At 45.3% G+C, this 15,578-nt stretch overlaps 1 protein-coding gene across 1 annotated transcript in view; it reads left to right on the forward strand.

The window, feature by feature from the left end:
• MFSD11 (major facilitator superfamily domain containing 11) overlaps window positions 1–15,578 on the forward strand; it is a 253,913-nt gene that overhangs the window by 186,544 nt on the left and 51,791 nt on the right. The window contains exon 13 of the mRNA XM_069200245.1: window positions 9,266–9,401. Coding sequence (XP_069056346.1) covers window positions 9,266–9,401 — 136 coding nt within the window. The remainder of the gene's footprint in view (window positions 1–9,265; window positions 9,402–15,578) is intronic.

The following is a 15,578-nucleotide window of genomic DNA, read 5'->3' on the forward strand; positions in this document are numbered from 1 at the left end:
GACCAAACATCGGCACCGAAAAAGGCCAAAGATTTGCCAAAGACTTCCGACTCCGGTCGATATTCCGGCACCGAACGATCTCGACACCGAGAGTTCGACTCACCCAAAGTGACAAAAATATTGTTGGAACCGAAAAAGACATTTTCTGAAACTTCTGTACCGAAAAAAGCGGCTTCGGAGCCGAATAGAAGCTCTTACACAGAAGAGCAAGGACTTTCCAGCCAAATGCATGAAAGACACAGGTTTGAGCAGGAAATAAGTATGGATGAACCAGACCATACGCAAAGGAGGTTGCATATCCAGAAAGAGACTGGAAAAATACAAACTCTTCCTCCAATTAAAACCAAAAGAAAACTGTCATTTCAGGAGACAGAAATACAGCCAAAGGCTAAGGTGGCCAGAGAAAAAAAAACCACCACCAAGGTTTTCACCACAACCTTCCTCACTACACTCACCACAACTGTCTCCAGTGGGAACACCTCCAATGCAGTCACCTACACATACAGGGATGACACAGGATGATCCTGATGCATGGGACTTATATGATGCACCAGTATCAGATAACAGTCCGGATTGTTACCCAACAAAGCCGTCACCTCCAGAGGACAGTACTGCATATACGCAGGTACTATCCAGGGCAGCTACGTTCCACAATGTAGCAATGCATTCTGAGCCAATAGAAGATGATTTCCTGTTCAACACCTTGGCATCCACCCACGCTTCCTACCAGAGTCTGCCAATGCTCCCGGGTATGCTCAAACATGCAAAGCAGGTATTCCAGGAGCCAGTTAAAGGAAGGGCTATCACGCCTAGGGTTTAGAAGAAGTACAAGCCTCCCCCAGGGGATCCTGTGTTTATAACACAACAACTTACACCGGACTCAGTGGTTGTAGGAGCAGCAAGAAAAAGGGCAAACTCTCAATCGTCAGGAGACGCTCCACCGCCTGACAAAGAGAGTAGAAAGTTTGACGCAGCGGGCAAACTAGTGGCAGCACAGGCAGCCAATCAGTGGCGGATCGCTAATTCGCAAGCCCTACTTGCTTGCTACGATAGGGCACACTGGGACGAGATGCAACACATTATACAACACTTGCCCAAAGAACACCAGAAACGTGCCCAACAGGTTGTGGAAGAAGGACAGGCAATATCAAACAACCAAATAAGGTCCGCACTAGACTCGGCAGACACGGCAGCACGAATGGTCAACACTGCGGTAACCATTCGCAGGCATGCATGGTTAAGAAGCTCTGGATTCAAGCCAGAAATCCAACAAGCGGTGTTGAACATGCCTTTTAACCAAGAACAATTGTTTGGGCCAGAAGTGGACACAGCAATTGAAAAATTAAAGAAAGACACGGACACGGCCAAAGCCATGGGCGCGCTCTACTCCCCACAAGGCAGAGGCACATTTAGAAAGCCACAATTTAGAGGGGGCTTCTGAATGCAAACACCAGAGCCTTCCACCTCGCAAACTAGACCCACCTATCAGGCACAATACCAGAGGGGAGGGTTTCGTGGCTCATATAGAGGAGGACAATTCCCAAGAGGAAGGGGAAAGTTCCAGACACCTAAAACAAGCCAAACCAAACAGTGACTCCAATGTCACAAAACCCCACCACTTATCACCAGTGGGGGGGAGACTTACCGCATACTATCAGAACTGGACACACATTACCACAGACGCATGGGTCCTAGCCATTATCCAACATGGTTATTGCATAGAATTCACAAATTTCCCGCCAGATGTGCCCCCAAGGGCACACAATCTGTCCAAACAACACTTAGACCTATTACAAATAGAGGTCCAAGCACTATTACAAAAACAAGCAATAGAGTTAGTACCCAACCATCAGAAAGGAACAGGCATCTACTCACTATATTTCCTAATTCCAAAGAAGGACAAAACGTTAAGACCTATCTTAGATCTCAGAACACCGAATCTCTTCATCAAGTCAGACCACTTCCACATGGTAACACTTCAAGACGTGGTTCCCTTACTAAAAAAGGAGGACTACATGTCAACATTGGATCTCAAGGATGCGTACTTTCACATACCCATCCATCCTTCTCACTGAAAATACTTAAGGTTTGTAATACACGGCGTACACTATCAATTCAAAGTGTTACCGTTCGGGATAACAGCCCCAAGGGTATTCACAAAATGCCTAGCAGTAGTAGCCGCTCACATGAGACAGCACATGCACGTATTCCCATACTTAGACGACTGGCTAATAAAAACCAACACTCAACAACAGTGTCTTCTTCACACGCAATACGTTATAGAAACTCTATACAAACTAGGGTTCTCTATAAATTACCAGAAATCACATCTGCAACCATCCCAAATACAACAATACTTGGGAGCAATACTCAACACACAAAAAGCAATTGCCACTCCAAGTCCACAAAGGGTCCAAGCGTTCCAAAATATAACATCAAGCATACAGTCAAACCAACACTACCCAGTAAGGTTTGTAATGAAACTTCTAGGCATGATGTCTTCATGCATAGCCATTGTCCCAAACGCAAGATTACACATGCGGCCCTTACAACAGTGCCTAGCAAAACAATGGACACAAACACAGGGTCAACTTCAAGATCTAGTGTTGATAGACCGCCAAACACACTTCTCGCTTCAATGGTGGAACCCTATAAATTTAAACCAAGGGCGGCCATTCCAAGACCCAGTGCCTCAGGCTGTGATCACAACAGATGCTTCCATGATGGGGTGGGGAGCACACCTCAACAAGCACAGCATACAGGGTCAATGGGACAATCAACAAAAACAACTTCACATAAATCATTTGGAACTGCTAGCGGTGTTTCTAGCATTAAAAGCATTTTAACCACTAGTAGCCCACAAACACATTCTTGTCCAAACCGACAACATGACAACAATGTATTATCTCAACAAACAAGGGGGGACACACTCGTCACAACTGTGTCTCTTAGCACAAAAAAATTGGCATTGGGCAATTCACAATCACATTCGCCTGATAGCACAATACATCCCAGGCATTCAGAACCAGTTAGCCGACAATCTCAGTCGAGATCACCAGCAAACTCACGAATGGGAAATTCATCCCCAGATCTTACAGGATCACTTCCTCCGCTGGGGAACACCAAACATAGACCTATTCGCAACAAAAGAAAACGCAAAATGCCAAAACTTCGCGTCCAGGTACCCACACCCTCAATCCAAGGGCAATGCACTATGGATCAGTTGGTCAGGGATATTTGCTTACGCTTTTCCCCCTCTCCCACTCATTCCTTATCTGGTCAACAAACTAAGTCAAAACAAACTGAAACTAATACTCAAAGCACCAACCTGGGCTTGCCAACCGTGGTACACAACACTGTTGGACTTATCAGTAGTACCTCACATCAAATTACCAAACATACCTGATCTGTTAACACAACACAAACAACAGATCAGACACCCGAATCCAGCATCGCTCAATCTAGCAATCTGGCTCCTGATGTCTTAGAATTCAGACATTTAAACCTTACACAAGAATGTATGGAGGTCATTAAACAAGCTAGAAAACCTATGACAAGACATTGTTATGCAAACAAATGGAAAAGATTTGTTTATTACTGCCACACTAATCAGATTCAACCACTACATGCCTCCACAAAGGACATTGTAAGCTACTTATTATACTTACAAAAGTCTAATCTAGCATTCTCTTCCATTAAAATACATCTCACTGCAATATCTGCCTATCTGCAGATTACACATACAACATCGCTTTTTAGAATCCCAGTCATCAAAGCATTTATGGAGGGACTAAAAAGAATCATACCCCCAAGGACACCACCAGTACCTTCGTGGAACCTTAATATTGTATTAACACGACTCATGGGACCACCATTCGAACCCATGCAGTCTTGTGAGATGCAATACTTAACTTGGAAAGTAGCCTTCCTAATAGCTATCACATCACTTAGAAGAGTAAGTGAGATACAAGCATTTACTATTCAAGAACCCTTCATACAAATACATAAACATAAAGTGGTTCTCCGTACAAATCCCAAATTCCTACCAAAGGTCATATCACCATTCCACCTAAACCAAACAGCGGAACTCCCAGTATTCTTTCTGCAACCAGACTCCGTAGCCGAAAGAGCCTTACATACATTAGACATAAAAAGAGCACTAATGTATTACATTGACAGAACAAAACAATTTCGTAAAACAAAACAATTGTTTGCAGCCTTCCAAAAACCTCATGCAGGTAATCCTATACCCAAACAAGGCATCGCCAGATGGATAGTTAAATGTATTCAAACTTGCTATATTAAAGCAAAAAGAGATCTACCTATTACACCAAGAGCACATTCCTCTAGGAAAAAAGGCGCCACAATGGCTTTTCTTGGGAATATACCTATGACAGAAATGTCTAAGGCAGCCGCCTGGTCTACGCCTCATACATTCACTAAGCATTACTGTGTAGATGTGTTAGCAACGCAACAAGTCACAGTAGGACAGGCTGTATTAAGAACATTATTTCAGACAACTTCAACTCCTACAGGCTAAGCCACCGCATTTTGGGGAGATTACTGCTTATTAGTCTATGCACAGCATGTGTATCTGCAGCTACACATGCCACTGAACGGAAAATGTCACTTACCCAGTGTACATCTGTTCGTGGCATGAGACGCTGCAGGTTCACATGCGCCCTCCCACCTCCCCGGGAGCCTGTAGCCGTTATTAGTTGAATGAAAATTGTAAATTTGTAAATAAATATTATTTTAATACACATTATGTACATACATACCTACTCCATTGCATGGGCACATCTAGTATACTCACAACTCCTACCTCACCCTCTGCGGGGAAAACAATCTAAGATGGAGTCGACGCCCATGCGCAATGGATCCGAAAGGGGTGAGTCCCTCGGTCTCGTGACTCAAAGACTTCTTCGAAGAAAAACAACTTGTAACACTCTGAGCCCAACACTAGATGGCAGGATAATGCACGCTCGGTTTCAGTGTGCATGGGCATCGACTCCATTGTTAGATTTTTTTCTTTCCGCAGTCGGGTTTGGACGGGTTTCCTCTCGCTCTGAGATTTCGATTCGGAAAACCTCAGAAAACCTTCTTATTCGTCGGTATTGTTTCGATTGCGTTTCCCATCTAGCATTGAACCGTTAGTACTGTCAGAACCTTCATTTTCGTCCTCCGGGACGTGTGCACCCAACTCAGGCCTGTTCGGGCCTACCGCGTGGGAAGTCTGATGGATCGGACTCCGTTCCGATTCTGCCCTTGGTGCCACGCGAACTACCCCTATACAGACCAACACTTGGTTTGTAATTTGTGCCTTTCTCCAGACCCTCAGGAGGAAGATTGTGAGGCCTGTCGATCATTTTGATCAAAGAAGACCCTGAGATATCACAGAGCTGAAGACTCGAAATGGCGTTGAAAAGCAGCAAACTTCTCGACGTCATGGAGGAAGAGCATGAGCAGGCGGCAGTCTCCATCCGAGACACAGACTCTGAACAGGAATCGGAAGACGACAGACCCATCACAGCTGGCCAGCATGCGAGTACGTCTGCCCATACACCCCTGCACAAAAAACATTCAAAGGCCTTGGGTACACCACTGCCGGAAGGCCATGGTTCGGCCCGAAAAAAGACTGCGGGCGCCCGTCCTTCGGGGCCGGCGCCGAAAAAGGCCACTCCTCTGTCCATTTCGGAGTCGAACAAATCGGTTAAAAGCACCACTTCAGACTCCAGTAAATGACCCCATTCCTCGGAGTCGAAAATTCAGCAATCGGCTTCAGAGCCGAGACCTCCGACTACTTTTTCAGGACCGAAAAAGCTACACACCTCGGAGCCGATAAAATCCTTCTATACAGAGGAACAAGGACTTTCCAAAAAATTTAAATAGATTGCAAGGCCAATCATGGATTCTCATAAAACGTCTGAAGAAGAGCCTGAGATTGAACCAATATTACAGGTTATGGATGAAAGAGAGTCCAGAATCTATATTCATAAGGAGACAGGAAGAATCATCACTGCACCTCAAAAAGTAAGGCAAAGGCACACAATAAATGAGGAAAAAGCAAGGAGAAAGCAATGAGAACAAGGAAAAAAGCAAGGAGAAAGGCACTCAAAAGAACAAGGACAAAAGCATGGAGAAAACAGGAGCAAGAGCGAGGTAGCAACACGAGGAGAGCTGGGACATGCTGAATGGGGTCGTGCTGCGGCTTACATTAAGTAGGTGCTGGTAGGAGAGAAGGGCACTGGTAGGCGGTGGGCAGGGCTGGTGAGAAGAAGGAATTAACAGGCGGGAGCGGCAGTGCAGGGAAAGAGCAAGGAGAAAGCAGTGAAAACGGAAAAGCAAAAAGAAGGCACACAAAAAACGGGGTAAAGGCAAGGAAAAAGCAGTGAGAACAGGGGAAAAAAGCAAGGAGAAAAGCACTCAAACAAGGACAAAAGCATGGAGAAAACAGGAACAATAATGAGGTAGCAGCACGAGGAGAGCTGGGCCTGGGGCATGCTCAATGGGGTCATGCTGCGGCCTACATTAAGTAGGTCCTGGGAGGAGAGAAGTGCACTGGGAGGCGGTGGCCAGGGCTAGGCAGGAGCAAGGAATTAACAGGTGGGAGCGGCAATGAGGGGAAAAAGCAAAGAGAAAGCAGTGAAAATGAGGGAAAAGCATGGCGAAAGCACACACAAAATGGCAGAAAAAGCAAGGAGAAAGCAGTGAAAACGAAGGAAAAGTTGGGAGAACGCACACGAGGGAAAAAGCAAGGAGAAAGCAGTGAGAACAAAGAAAAAGCAAGGAAGAGGCACTCAAAAATGGGGGAAAAGCAAGGAGAAGACAGGAGCAAGAGCTATGCAGCAGCACGGGGAGAGCTGGGCCTCGTAAATGCATTGCCACCACCAGCATTTTCCCATGGGTATCCTTTTATGGCAAGTATTTCTTCCAGTGTTCCGGTGTCTGCATTTTGCTTTGGGTGCCTTCACTTATGCCAAGAATTATTTTCACAGTCCCAGCGAAGGCATTTTGTTACAGATGGTCCATACCACGAACCAGCATTTTTCCAGACGGGCAATGCCAAGAACTACTTCTAGAATGTCAGTCTGGATTTTGCCATGAGTGCCCTTTCTTATGGCATGAATTATCTCTGGTATGTCAGCAGGAGCATGTTACCTTGGGTGCCACCAATAGCCCAGATTTAAATTGAGTATGCTAGGGGCAGACTCACAATCATAAACACTCAAACACACACTCACTCATACTCCCTCTTGCAGTCTTTTCCCCTTCTCTTTGTAACTCACACTCTCTCACTTATATAGACTCCCACTCAGTTACTCACACACAAACATACTCACTCTCACTGGTTCTCAATCTCAAACACACACACCCACCTTTTCACACTCACTGACTCTGGGTCCTGGTGCAAGTGCACTTGCTTTATAATCGATAGCTACGCACCTAACACCCTTCCACACCCTGTTACAATCTCCAATCACTAACTCCTTCTAATACACTCACACACCTTCTCACTCCCTCACGCTAACTTACACTTACTCTCTCAAACTCAGATTCCCACTCATGTTCGCTCTTTGTGTGACACTCTTAAGTACATTCTCACACACACTAACTCAATCACTGTGAACCACTCATTAACACGCATACACCCACAGTGCAACAACATTTTATTTTACTTGCCTTGCTCCCTTAAATGGCAACCTGGATGCTCCATGGAAGCAGCAGAGCAGGAATCTGGTGCTGGGCATTAGAAGCATCAAGCTGTGATTCCCAATGAGGAGTCAGACAGGGCAGCAAGGCCAGGTTTAAGAGGAAGAACCACCCCAAGCCCTCTCCCATCTCCTTGAAAGGACAAGAAGCGCAGCCCTATGAAAAGCTGGGGCAGTGCTTGAGATCCTGCTCCTGCTGCACTGTGTGGCTTCTTATTGGCCAAAGTGATATGCTGACGTGACCCCTAAAAGCCGCATTTTAGCAGATATACTGTGCTGCCTGAGGAATGCATAAAATGACTGCTTAATAAAATGGATTGTCCCTGTGTAACAGAACCGTAGTTGGACTATGCCCCTCAGACCTGTGCAATCCAGACGTTCAGTTACAGTGCTGTATGTGGAAACATCACTATGTAGCTTGATTGCACTTCAGCCCCCTTATCCCCCTCCTTCTCCTGTCATTGGGAAACTGCAGAGGAGTCCGAAAAGGCTGGGCTGCTGCACTAACAGTGTTCATGAAAACATGAAACTTGTTTTCATGAACGCTGTTCAGTTAAATCTTTAGTGGGAGAGGCAAGAGGAAGAAAGTGGTGTTTCACTGGGGCTTTTACTGGTCAGGAGCTCACTGCATATTCCATATATCCTTCACACTTGTGCTATGAAATCTGAGCCATGGTAGCCTTTAGTAGGCGTACAAAGTCCAATACGCCCACTGCATTGGCTAATGTTTGAATTGTGTTCAATGAATGGATGTGCTACTAAATAACCACTGTTATTGGGCTTGTGGCAATTTTATTTGTTTCTGTTTTAAAAAATCAGAAGACTTTCAGCCTGATGACTGGAAATCGATTAAAGTGGTAAGTCACTAATTTCTTCCTGAGCTGATAAAGTGGAATATTCCAAAAAGCTAGCAAACCTAACCATGCTCGAGAACCAGACTTACAAGTAGGTAACATTTTTCGTAAGCATTGTCTTTCTGAATAGATTCCCATGGAATCCAAACTTTTCCTGCAAGGTTGGTTAACCACTTTTTACTTTCATGTGCCTCACAGCATCTGAAGTTACTATCATGTGATGTACTGTAGCATTTGAGCCATTTGTTGCGATTGTGGCCCAACTGGTAAAATATAAAACGTTTTTCAACTCCTTGATGCCAGGGATATTCCAAATATACTTGGGTTTCTATGAAGATTCTAACACTGTTCAGTAAAACATGCGCTGTATTTTATGGTATGCATAAATACGAACCGTGATGCGAATGGGGAGCAATTCTGGAGAGTAGATGCTGCTCCCAAATGTGAATAATGCTGCTGCTCTGTACTTTTATGTAACGTTGCACTTGTAAATGGTGAAAGTTGCAAGAGTGCTACATGCACACACTTACGGGCAAAGTGAGCATCTTTAATGTTTTGCCCTGGAGGCCTACCTCATGGTTGTTCACTTACAGTGCTAAACTGGGCTTGTTACCAGTACCATGACCTTTTTCTCTCTTTCTATGTACAGTGTTTACCTGAGGAATGTTGCTGATATGCCTTTTCTCCTTCCCCGTGCAGCATATCCCTTGCCCTGTTCTGCAGCTTCCTGTTGGGTCTTGGAGACAGCTGCTTCAATACCCAGCTACTCAGCATTTTAGGGTTCCTGTATTCTGAGGAAAGTGCTCCGGCGTTTGCTGTTTTCAAGTTCGTTCAGGTACAATTTATTGCTGCCCAGACTGTTTTTAAAACTATTCTTTTTCTGTTATTCTGGTCTATATTTTAGTTTTTGCTTCTTTCTCTGCTATAACTATAAACACCCATCCCCACTAACATTTCCTCTTTACCAACGTTTTTTTATATTTCAATAGCCCATTCTAATTTTTCTCCCTTTACTTTCTTCACACTTACATTTTCTTTTTCATTCTTCGTCTTATAAACTTCTCTACCTAGCTCCTCCTTGTGTTTTCTCCACTTACATTTACTCTTTCTTTTCATCCTTAACTTTTCTTAATCCCCCTACCCTTTTTGTACAGACGTTGTCTGAGGATTAGTAAATTTTAAATGTAGATTAATCTAATTTTGGTGGGAAATCATGACTTTCATTAAGAACCAATGGCCCCTGCAATGCAACATACTCCTGGTATGCCAAGTAGAGTGTATTACTTCACGTGCTGTCTAGGAGGAAAAACATCAGATTCGATAGCATCTGTCGCTGTAGATACACATGTTCTGCATAGCTCGCCATCTGGTGTTGGGTCGGAGTGTTACAAGTTGTTTTTCTTCGAAGAAGTCTTTCGAGTCACGGGACCGAGTGACTCCTCCTTCTGTCTCCATTGCGCATGGGCGTCGACTCCATCTTCGATTGTTTTCTTTCCGCCATCGGGTTCGGACGTGTTCCTGTTGCTCCGAGTTTCGGAACGGAAAGTTAGTAGATTTCGGAAGATTTTCGTCGGTATTGTTGCGTTCGGGATCGGCGTAGTCAGATTAAACACCGCATCGAAGATCGACGCGCTCCGGTGCCCTTCGGGGTAGTTTTCGAGCCCCCGTCGGGGCCTGGTCGGCCCGACCGCGTGTCCAACACCGCCGATGGAACGGACCCCGTTCCGTTTTTGTCCCAAATGCCACAACAAATACCCGTATACAGCCCAACATTTGGTCTGTAACCTGTGCCTGTCACCTGAGCACAGTGAAGAGACTTGCGAAGCCTGTCGCGCGTTCCGGTCCCGAAAGACACTCCGTGACCGTCGAGCCAGGAGACTTCAGATGGCGTCCACGCCGACAGCGCACCGAGAGTTCGAGGAACAAGAGGAAGAAGAAACCTTTTCGATCCACGAATCGGACTCCGAGGAATTCGACGATCAAAGAACCGTGAGTAAGACGTCGAAAACAACACATAAAAAGAGTGACAAGGCCCAGGGGACGCCACTGCCACCAGGCCATGGCTCCACCCATAAGTTCGGTGACCGACCATCGGCACCGAAAAAGGCCAAAACCGTGCCGAGATCGTCCGACTCCGGTCGAGACACCGGCACGCAGCCTTCTCGGGATCGAGAAAGTGCTGGAGAGAAGCAACGACACCGAGATAGCGGTGTAGAAACGGCTCGACGCCGAGACAGCGGCACCGACGAAGATCGACGCCGAGAGGTTTCGACTCCAAAAAAGAAAAAAGCCACCTCGGAGCCGAAAAAAGATACAGGCAGGGTTTCGGTGCCGAAACAACCCGTAACCGACCCAGGTCCAGGCTCTGCTCCTCTGTATAAATCACTGTCCTCTCAGATGCGAAAGCATAGGTTTGAGGAAGAGCTGCAATCCACCGAAGTGGACCATACGCAAAAACGTATTTTCATACAGCAGGGAACAGGAAGAATAAGCACCCTTCCCCTATTAGGAGGAAAAGGAGACTGGAGTTTCAAACAGAACAGGCGCCACAAACAAAAATGGTGAAAAAGGTGACTCCGCCACCCTCTCCTCCACCTGTACTTAACGTCTCACCAGCGCAAACTCCATCACATTCCCCGGCTCACACCACCATGAGCCAAGGTGACCAGGATCAAGACGCTTGGGACTTATATGACGCCCCAGTGTCGGACAACAGTCCGGAGGCATATCCAACAAAGCCCTCACCACCTGAAGACAGCACAGCATATTCTCAAGTGGTGGCTAGAGCAGCACAATTCCACAACGTAAACCTCCACTCAGAACAAGTCGAGGATGACTTTTTATTCAACACCCTCTCCTCCACCCACAGCTCCTACCAAAGCCTGCCTATGCTGCCAGGTATGCTTCGGCACGCAAAGGAAATCTTCAAGGAGCCGGTCAAAAGTAGGGCAATAACGCCAAGGGTGGACAAGAAATATAAAGCACCTCCTACAGACCCTGTTTTCATCACCACACAGCTGCCACCAGATTCCGTCGTAGTGGGAGCAGCTCGGAAGAGAGCCAACTCCCACACATCTGGGGACGCACCACCCCCAGATAAAGAGAGCCGCAAGTTTGATGCAGCTGGGAAAAGAGTTGCAGTACAAGCTGCAAACCAGTGGCGCATCGCTAACTCTCAAGCACTACTTGCGCGCTATGACAGAGCCCATTGGGATGAGATGCAACACCTCATCGAGCATCTACCCAAGGAACTTCAAAAAAGGGCAAAGCAGGTGGTTGAGGAAGGACAGAACATATCTAATAACCAGATACGATCTACTATGGACGCAGCAGACACAGCTGCAAGAACAATTAATACATCTGTGACCATTAGAAGGCACGCATGGCTAAGAACGTCTGGGTTCAAACCAGAGATACAGCAGGCAGTGCTCAATATGCCATTCAACGAAAAACAACTGTTCGGACCAGAAGTGGACACGGCAATCGAAAAACTTAAAAAAGACACTGACCCTGCTAAAGCCATGGGCGCACTCTACTCCCCGCAGAGCAGAGGAACCTACAGCACCTTCCGCAAGACACCCTTTCGAGGGGGGTTTTGGGGTCAGGCCACACAAGCCAGCACCTCGCAGGCAACACCGTCCAGCTACCAGGGACAGTACAGGGGAGGCTTTCGGGGCCAATACAGAGGAGGGCAATTCCCTAGGAATAGAGGGAAATTTCAAAGCCCCAAAACCCCTACAACCAAGCAGTGACTCAGATGTCACTCACCCCCTCCACACAACACCAGTGGGGGGAAGAATAGGTCATTATTACAAAGCATGGGAGGAAATAACTACAGACACTTGGGTCTTAGCAATTATCCAACATGGTTATTGCATAGAATTCCTACAATTCCCTCCAAACATACCACCAAAAGCACAGAAATTGTCAAAACAACATTCCGACCTTCTGGAAATAGAAGTTCAAGCACAATTGATAAAGAATGCAATCGAATTAGTACCAATCACACAAACAAACACAGGAGTCTATTCACTGTACTTCTTAATACCAAAAAAGGACAAAACACTGAGACCAATCCTAGACCTCAGAATACTAAACACCTACATCAAATCAGACCACTTTCACATGGTCACGCTACAAGAGGTGTTACCATTGCTAAAACTACAGGACTACATGACAACCTTAGACCTCAAGGACGCGTATTTCCATATACCAATACATCCATCTCACAGAAAATACCTACGGTTCGTATTCAAAGGAATACATTACCAATTCAAAGTATTGCCTTTTGGTTTAACAACCGCACCAAGAGTCTTTACAAAATGTCTAGCAGTAGTGGCTGCACACATCAGAAGGCAGCAAATACATGTATTCCCGTATCTAGACGATTGGCTAATCAAAACCAATTCACTAACAAAGTGCTTACAACACACAAATCAAATCATACAAACCCTCTACAAACTAGGTTTCACCGTCAACTTTGCAAAATCCAACATTTTGCCGTGCAAAGTACAACAATACCTGGGAGCCATAATAGACACAACAAAAGGAGTAGCCACTCCAAGTCCACAAAGAATTCAAAATTTCAACAAGATCATACAACGCATGTATCCAACGCAATCAATACAAGCAAAGATGATATTACAACTCCTAGGCATGATGTCTTCATGCATAGCCATTGTCCCGAACGCAAGACTACACATGAGGCCCTTACAACAGTGCCTAGCATCACAATGGTCACAAGCACAGGGTCACCTTCTAGATCTGGTGTTGATAGACCGCCAAACTTACCTCTCGCTTCTATGGTGGAACAGTATAAATTTAAACAAAGGGCGGCCATTCCAAGACCCAGTGCCACAATACGTAATAACAACAGATGCTTCCATGACAGGGTGGGGAGCACACCTCGATCAACACAGCATACAAGGACAATGGAACGTACATCAAACAAAACTGCACATAAATCACCTAGAAATGCTAGCAGTTTTTCACGCATTGCGGGCTTTCCAACCAATTATAACTCACAAATACATTCTTGTCAAAACAGACAACATGACAACTATGTATTATCTAAACAAACAGGGGGGCACACACTCCACGCAGTTGAGTCTTCTAGCACAGAAAATATGGCGATGGGCAATTCACAACCACATTCGCCTAATAGCGCAGTTCATTCCAGGGATCCAGAATCAACTTGCAGACAATCTCTCTCGATCACCAACAAGTCCACGAATGGGAAATTCACCCCCAAGTTCTAAACACTTACTTCAGACTCTGGGGAACACCTCAAATAGACTTGTTTGCAACAAGAGAGAACGCAAAATGCCAAAACTTCGCATCCAGATACCCACACAGGCAGTCCCAAGGCAATGCCCTATGGATGAACTGGTCAGGGATATTTGCCTACGCTTTTCCTCCTCTCCCTCTCCTTCCTTATCTGGTAAACAAATTGAGTCAAAACAAACTCAAACTCATTTTAATAGCACCAACTTGGGCAAGGCAACCCTGGTACACAACACTGCTAGACCTATCAGTAGTACCCCACATCAAATTGCCCAACAGGCCGGATCTGTTAACACAACACAACCGACAGATCAGACATCCAGATCCAGCATCGCTGAATCTAGCAATCTAGCTCCTGAAATCCTAGAATTCGGACACTTACAACTTACCCAAGAATGTATGGAAGTCATAAAGCAAGCCAGAAGGCCGTCCACTAGGCACTGCTATGCAAGTAAATGGAAGAGGTTTGTCTGTTACTGCCATCATAATCAGATCCTACCTATACACGCAACTCCAAAGGATGTAGTAAGTTACTTGCTTCACTTACAGAAATCTAGCCTAGCCTTCTCTTCCATTAAAATACACCTTGCGGCAATATCTGCATACCTGCAGACTACCTATTCAACTTCCCTATATAGGATACCAGTCATTAAAGCATTCATGGAAGGGCTTAAAAGAATTATACCACCAAGAACACCACCTGTTCCTTCATGGAACTTAAATGTTGTCTTAACAAGACTCATGGGTCCACCTTTTGAACCCATGCACTCTTGCGAAATATAGTTCCTCACCTGGAAGGTTGCATTTCTCATCGCCATTACATCTCTAAGAAGAGTAAGCGAAATTCAGGCGTTTACAATACAAGAACCTTTTATACAACTACACAAAAATAAAGTCGTCCTAAGGACTAATCCTAAATTTTTACCAAAGGTTATTTCACCGTTCCACCTAAATCAAACAGTGGAACTACCAGTGTTCTTCCCACAGCCAGATTCCGTAGCTGAGAGGGCACTACATACATTAGATGTCAAAAGAGCATTAATGTACTACATTGACAGAACAAAAAACATCAAAGACTAAACAACTATTTATTGCATTCCAAAAACCTCATGCAGGAAACCCAATATCAAAACAAGGTATAGCCAGATGGATAGTTAAATGCATCCAAATCTGCTACCTTAAAGCAAAACGACAACTGCCCATTACACCAAGGGCACACTCAACCAGAAAAAAAGGTGCTACCATGGCCTTTCTAGGAAACATCCCAATGCAAGAAATATGTAAGGCAGCCACATGGTCTACGCCACACACGTTCACCAAGCACTACTGTATAGACGTGCTATCCGCACAGCAAGCCACAGTAGGTCAAGCCGTGTTAAGAACGTTATTTCAAACCACTTCCATTCCTACAGGCTGAACCACCGCTTTTGGGGAGATAACTGCTTACTAGTCTATGCAGAACATGTGTATCTACAGCGACAGATGCCATCGAACTGAAAATGTCACTTACCCAGTGTACATCTGTTCGTGGCATCAGTCGCTGGAGATTCACATGTGCCCACCCACCTCCCCGGGAGCCTGTAGCAATTAGGAAGTTAGCTTCAACTTTGTATATTTATATATATATTATTTTAGCCTTAAATAGGTACATACTTAGTCACTCCATTGCATGGGCACTATTACTACAATACAACTCCTACCTCACCCTCTGCGGGGAAAACAATCGAAG

Source organism: Pleurodeles waltl, chromosome 7 (assembly GCF_031143425.1).
Source record: "Pleurodeles waltl isolate 20211129_DDA chromosome 7, aPleWal1.hap1.20221129, whole genome shotgun sequence".
NCBI lineage: Eukaryota > Metazoa > Chordata > Amphibia > Caudata > Salamandridae > Pleurodeles > Pleurodeles waltl.